The sequence below is a fragment of the Chinchilla lanigera genome, unplaced genomic scaffold (assembly GCF_000276665.1).
Source record: "Chinchilla lanigera isolate Chin_1 unplaced genomic scaffold, ChiLan1.0 scaffold00018, whole genome shotgun sequence".
Classification (NCBI taxonomy): domain Eukaryota; kingdom Metazoa; phylum Chordata; class Mammalia; order Rodentia; family Chinchillidae; genus Chinchilla; species Chinchilla lanigera.
The window spans coordinates 28083181-28090135 of record NW_004955419.1 but is presented as its reverse complement, the minus strand read 5'-3'; the positions used below and the strand labels follow the sequence as shown (position 1 = coordinate 28090135).

Below are 6955 nucleotides of genomic sequence, written 5' to 3'. Positions count from 1 at the left end.
TTTTTCCTTCTTTCTCTTTCTTTTCAGACAGGGTCTCACTATGTAGTCCAGGCTGGCCTTGAACTCATGGTGATCATTCTGCCTCAGCCTCCTTAGTGCTGGGATTACAGGTCTACACCAATAGACTGGGGGTTCTTTGTCACTTTCTGAAGCAGTTCTGGAAGTTCTCTTTCACAGTGAATGTTTCTGATGAGTGCCATCAATAAAAGGCACTCCTGTAACAACATTATGGTGTGTCCTCATTCACCTCATTCACCAGCTCTGGCACTGTATGACTTCTGGCTCTTCCCCAAAGTCAAAATGAGCGTAAAAGGTAAATATTTTGAATCAATTCAGGACACAGAGGCAGCCACAACAGCTCAACTAAAGACACTCACAAATGAAGACTTCCAGAACTGCTGCAGAAAGTGGCAAGAATGATGGGATAAGTGTGTTTAAAGTGTGGGGGAGTATTTTGAGGGAGACTGATGGCAATGTGTCTTTTATTGTAATATATGTTTTAAAATTTAAACATTTACCTGTCATTTGATCGTGGACTATGACTCCCACCAGAGAGAAAGCTATTTGGCCCAGTCCATCAGGGATGACCAATGACCAGCAGGGGCTTACAAGCTACTGACACACCAGGAGCTACAACTCCCAAATTTCAGTGATGTGCTCCTTAGAAATGTAGCTGGGAGGTATACAGGGTTAGGTGTGGAGTGACCTCTTCCATGAGCCTCTGACACGCTCTCACCCAGCGAGAAGAGGTGATGGGAATTGCGCAGTGGCTGGGGTACTGTGGGAGCATGAAGACCAGCTCTGAACATGACCAGGAGAGTGTGTCGGAAAGGGTAAAGTCCTGAGGCTCATGACTTCAGCGCAGTCATAAAGAGGCAGGAAGAGCTTTCCTAGGCCATGGAGTCGGGAGACCGGAGTCTCGGTGCTGGCTCAACCAGTGTGTCTGTGTGTGGCTCTGGGTGCATTCCATCCGGGCACATTAAGTAAAGTTAGTGTCCACTTCCTTTGCCATGAGCAGGGTTCCCAGCTGGGGAGGGAGCCAGCCCTCCCAGGGGCTGCAGGCAGCGGGAGGTAATTCCAGGCCAGCAGGACCTGGGCTGTTTTCACAGCTTCTGCTTGTACCGGGAGGGAATCTAGAGCTCCAAACTCTGTTTCTGTCCCTACAGGTTTGCTGTCACTGTTCTTCAAATCTCACAGTGTCCCCATGGTCAGGTAAGTGCCTGCTGACTTTCTTTAGGGTGTTCAATCACCTCAACATGGCCAAGCTGCCGTGTGACCTGGGACAAGCCTCCGTCACCCTCTGAGCCCGTTTCCTCATGTGTGCAAAAGGGGAGCTGGAGCTGCTAAAGATGCCCCCGTTCATGTAGCACCTGATGCCATCAAGGTGCCCCTTCACACATGGGTGTTCTCTCAAAGCAGCCCCCCTTGGGGGGAAGTCCATTGCACCTACTTTATAGTGAGGACATCGAGGCCCAAGTGTACTAAACACACATAACTCATGGGAAGCTGCAGAGTTGGAAGTTGAGGTCAAGTCTGGCTGACTCTAAAGCCTATTTCTTTCTGCTTTTTGTTGACTCAGTTTCTCTTTCTATAAAATGGGAGGATTAGGCTAGATGAACTCCTTTTAATGTGGTCATGCATTATCCTTCTCAGAGTGAATAGAATCTTGTTCATCTCTTTCACCCTGGACCTCAGGAAAAGAAGCAAAATTAAAAAGGGGGTATCACACTCTACCCAAAAGAGCTACCAGGCAGATTAGGGGGGACCCAAGGAGGTCCCATGGGCCTAGAGCCTACTGGGGCCTTCCCAACCTTTTCCCAGGCTCAGTAATGAGAGGACTAAAGGGATGTGATAAGGGGAGGTCTGCTGGAGTCCAGTTTGGAAAAAAGGCTCAGAGGCTGGGCCTTCCCTCCATATGTCCACATTGGAATTGAGAGCACGTATCTGGCAGACCTCTGCCCGGCAAGAGGCTCCCTCCAACTCCAAGGTCTGAGAGTCTAGGTCACAGCATTTCCTTTGGCAACTTAAAGATCTGTCAGTCTCCAGAGGGGCTTTTAAAATACAAGGCAGTCATGATTAGTTAGGGGAGAGGGTAGGATCTTCCTTCTACATTATTCAGAGTCACCAACGTTGACCTGCTGTGCACTAGGCTTTGTCTTTGTCATTAACCATGAAGTCCTGAAGGCAGCTTCTGACCAGTGTTAATGCTGTCCCCATTCCACTGATCAAAAAGGTGGGGCTCAAGGGTAATGTGACATCCAGTTAAAAACTACACGAAGTGAACCCAGACTAAGAAAATGAGATTTGGCCTCCTGTTTTCAGAGGTCTTCACTGAAACATTATTTTTAAAAATGAGACACTAGGAAGAATCTAAAATGCCAAATATTAGTGGAAAGTTTCAATAAAGTTTGGTTCATCCAAATAATACACTATGATATAGCACTAAAACTGATGCTTACAAATTGTTTATAACCATGTGGGGAGATGACTGTTGTACAAGCAGACCTGTGCATTTGGTACAGTCTCAATGTATAACACGTATAGATGAAGATGTAGATGACGGACACTGAAATACTAACAGCAGTCAAGGCTAAGCCAGAGCACTGCTGGAAGGGATGAAGGGAAGGTGGGAGCCCCACTTTTCAGCACGTCTCTGTCCTGTGCCCCAACATCAGAGCATCAGACTCTGACTTCTCTTGGAGAGAACTGTGACTCTGGAGATTGTGAAAGATTAGTCACAATATTATTTGTCTTAAAATGATTTTTAAAAAGCATTTTCAAAATGAAGCTGACAATACGGAAAGACTATGAACACCATCTTGACAGACCTACTACTTCTCCATCAGCTCGGGCGGCTCTCAGTCTTGTGGCATTATAGGTTGTTTCCTTCCTTTCTTTCTTCCTTCTCTTTTTTTGCTTTCCCTTCCTCCTCTCTTTCCTTCCTTCCTTGCTTCCTTTCTGTTCTGTTTCTTCTTTCTTTCTTCCTCTCCACTTCTGCTTCCTGTTTACTCACCTCTGTCTCTCAGTACCTCACTGATATTTTTTTAAAGGAGCATTTAATTTCCTAATCAGAAAAAAAAAATCCACAAAAGCTCTTTACATAAAATAAAATGGGGATCCAAAGATGTGTATGCAAGGCTTCCCCCCTGCTATGTGGGGCTGCAGAGCAGGGATGGTTGCTGTCTTCAGAACTCGGAGAGGGATGGGCTTTGGTGGGAGCTCTCTGGGCAGAGTTCTGTCCCCAGCTTCACTTGGTGGCCTCGACCTGTCCTACTTGACCTGCACCCAGGGCTCTGCTTCTGTTGCAGTTTTTGGGGAGGTACGAGGCCCTGGTGTTCTACTGGCCATCACTGCTATGCCTGGCTTTCCTGCTGGGCCGCTTCCTGCACATGTTTGTCAAGGCCCTGAGGTTGCTGCTGCACTGGGAGCCCCAGGAGGTGAGTACCTGTGCTACCAGGGCTCAAACCCTCACAGAAGTCCTGGGAGGGAAGTGCTATCATTACTTCTCACATTCTGGACTCAGAGTCTCAGACACAGAGAGGTGAGTTGAGTGGCCTACAGTCACCCAGCAGTCTGCTAGCAGAGCCAGAGTTGGAACCAGAGGGTTGAGTTGTGTGGCCCCTCTCTTACCCTGTCATGTAGAGCCTGTCTGGCTTGGGACAAATGACTCCAGCTTGGAGGTCATGCTGGGGTCAAGAGAGGTCCTTTTTTCTCCTTATACTTTGCTGTTGAATCAAAACTTGGGGTTTCTGTGATTCAGGGGCTTACTTGCTACAGCTTTAGTCTCCACATCTCCTGAGTTTGAATGAGCTATGAATGGTTTGTTTCATTGACCTTGAGTTTTTGTTGTCCTTTGTCCTTATCTTTTCAAAATGCGTACATGATGGTCAGGACAACATAGGTTCTCTTATAGTAACAAAGAAATTCCCAAATTTCGGTGACATGATAAAAGTTCCTTTTGCACTCTTGATACACGTCATCAAGGGTATTTGGGGTCTTTCCCTCATGTTTTCCTCACTTGGTGACCCAGGCTGATGGAGTACCTTCTATGGGGAACATTACTGATTGGCACAGACAGAGAAGGATAACATAGTGAAGTACACACTGGCTTTTAAAGCCCCTGCCGTGATTTTACATCCACTCAGACATTTTCTGGGCAAGGCCACCATTTAGCCACACGTACCTTCAAGTGGGTGAGAAGATACAATTCTGTTGTGTCTTGAAGAAGGTAGAAACAGAATGTTTCTGAGTAGCTACAAGGCTTAGCATCAGGATGATAACAGTATGCAGCTGCTTAATAAAACAACAACAACCAAAAACAACATGAAGGTGTTACAGTTACTACATATAGCTTCAGAACTTTTCAGACTTCACCACGGAAATCAAGTCTTCCTATACTTCCCCCAAATATAATTACTGGTAAGACACTGCTTACAAAATATAAAAAGTTTATCTAAATGTGGTGCTTCTTGCAAAATATAGAAGTTTATCTAAATATACTCTTTTTAATGAGAAAAAAACTATGTTGGATATATTTGCTAAGACTGAAGAAAAGAAAATTTTCCTTCAATGAAAGGATAATAACCATCACTTAATGGATCCTTGTCCTGGACAAGCATTGTGCTTTGTATGTAGTGTTTTATTTAATGCTCACAATCACCTTCAGGAAAATAGTATTTTCTCCATTTACTGATGAGGGACCTGAAGGGTAGGGATGTGACTTCCCCGAAGCACACAAAAAGTAAGAAGCCAGTCAGGATTGGAAGCTCTTATGGGCTGCACCAAGCATGCTGGGTATACAAGAGCTCACAGCAAGTAACATTTACATTTTAAAAATATAGCAAAATAAGAAGCCACTATGGAAATCTCAGGGCACCTGGAGTAAACATTTCAAAGTATACCATTAAATTATATTTTAAAAGGTAAGAATTTAGCGAAAGACTTTCCTGTTCACATATAGCAAAAACATTGGGATTTGAGGTGTATCGTTCCTGATGCAACAGCTTGAACTCTGACAGGAAATGACCACATCTCCCAGGGAGAAAAGCTTTACTGTCGTCTTTGGGAGCCACAGAGCCAAGGACAGCCAGGCCTCTGGCATTTCTGGGGAGGAGGTTCTTAATGAACAGGAACCTGGCTCCTGTTCCTTCCTCCAGAAATACAGCTGGCTGAGAATGACTAAATCTTGTATTCAAATTCCTGCTCTCTGTGGCAATGACCCTTCCAAGAGAACAACCTCAGAGCCAAGTGTGTAAGCCAAAGCGTCTCTGCCTCTTTTCTCATAGGAAGAGAAGCCTGTGCTTCTGGAAACCCACCAGGCCAAGCACGTCAAGCAGCTGCTGAGGAAGGCCCGGCCCCAGTAAGTGCACCACTAGCCCTTCACCCCAAGGGAGACCAATGCTGATGGACAACCCTCCCCACCCCACTGGGTCTGGAAGGAGTGGGAGGGCACTGACTTGCTTGCTTATAAAAAGAAACCAACCCAAATTGGACTAAAGCAAGAGAGGAGGCTGGCAGGCTCACGTCTCTAAGCAGTTGAGCAGAGGCAGCCTCAGGCCAGCTGGATTGAGGGGCTGCTTACTTGATACCATCAGACCTAGGTCTCTCTCAGGTCTTGTTCTTTTTTTTTTTCCTCCAGTACTGGGAACCGAACTCATGACCTTGCACTTGCCAGGCAGGCGCTTTTGCCGCTGAGCTAAATCCCCAGCCCCTCAGGTCTTGTTCTTAAGTAAGGGGAGATGAAAGCTGTGAAAGCTTCCAGTACTCTTTTTCTACATTCAACTCCAAGATGAAGAAGAGGAGATGGTGGTATTTCCAGATGAATGGGGCATTTGTGTACCTACCACAGCCTCTTTTCTTGGTATTTCTTCATTCACAGAGAAGGGAAAAAGTCTTGGTTTCAAACCAGGGTATATGAGTGGGACCCCTGCTTCCAGTTCCCAAGCAGAATGATTGGAACCATTGTGTTGGCTTTCATCTGCCTGTACCTTGTAAGTAGCTCAATAAAAATCCTTTTATATTCTATAAATGGAGCACGGTGAGAACTGGGGTCATAGAGTCTTTAAGGCAAGCAGTACGTCCTAAAAATGTATTCCAAATCATTTGACATGCAAATGATTTGCATGTCAAATGATTTGATATAGAAAAGATTTGATATAGAAAAGACTTTAGAGATAACAATTTGTGTCTTTTTTTATTTTAAAGACAATAATAAAAAACTGCAGAATTTCAAAACAAGATGATAGCAAATTAACAATGGTTATTACATTATGACCCTCTTCAACTGGAAGTAGAGATAACAATTTAAAAATTGCTTATAAAAAAAATTGCTTATGATGATAGAATTTTTAATCAGTAAACCATGCTGTCAACAAAAGTCAAATCATTCAAATATAAAATAATTGATCCTGATAAAAATAATTTTAGTGAATTAAAAATAAAAATGGAAACCCATCGTGGTGGTTTGTGATTTTAGACAGGCTGAAACAGGAAGATCTCAAATTTGAGACTACCCTACACAACCCAGTCAGACATTGTCTCCTAAGAAAACTAAAAGGGCTAAAAATATAGCTCAGTGGTAGAACTCATGCTCAGTGCCCTGGGGGTTGAATCATCAGCACCATAGAAAATAAATAAACAAACAAAATGAAGTATATAAGGTCGAATTAGTTTATGGTACTATATTTTTTAATGGATCAAAAATCAAAACATCTTATTTTAGTTTCTTTTCTCACAAAAAAATTTAAGTGGCAACATAGTTCTGACTTCAGTGTTTTACTACATATCAAATGAAAACATTTTGTAAGGTCAAAGTCATCTGAGGTAAAAGTCAGAAGCATTATCTAATAGTGGGAATAAAATAGTAGATAAAGCCTAATTGTCTTTTGCGCACTCAAAATGTACTAGAATAATACCTATTTAAATACATCCTATGATTTAACTTTTAAGGGAATGT

At 43.7% G+C, this 6955-nt stretch overlaps 1 protein-coding gene across 7 annotated transcripts in view; it reads left to right on the top strand.

Moving 5' to 3' along the window:
- Positions 1–6955, top strand: part of LOC102026980 (stimulated by retinoic acid gene 6 protein homolog) — a 51316-nt gene that overhangs the window by 31028 nt on the left and 13333 nt on the right. For 6 of the 7 annotated variants that reach the window (XM_013513307.1, XM_013513308.1, XM_005382854.2 and 3 more), the window contains 4 exons: positions 1167–1212; positions 3309–3437; positions 5286–5359; positions 5879–5990. In XM_013513307.1, the coding sequence (XP_013368761.1) occupies positions 1167–1212; positions 3309–3437; positions 5286–5359; positions 5879–5990 (361 nt within the window). The remainder of the gene's footprint in view (positions 1–1166; positions 1213–3308; positions 3438–5285; positions 5360–5878; positions 5991–6955) is intronic. The other variant, XM_013513310.1, reaches the window with a different exon arrangement.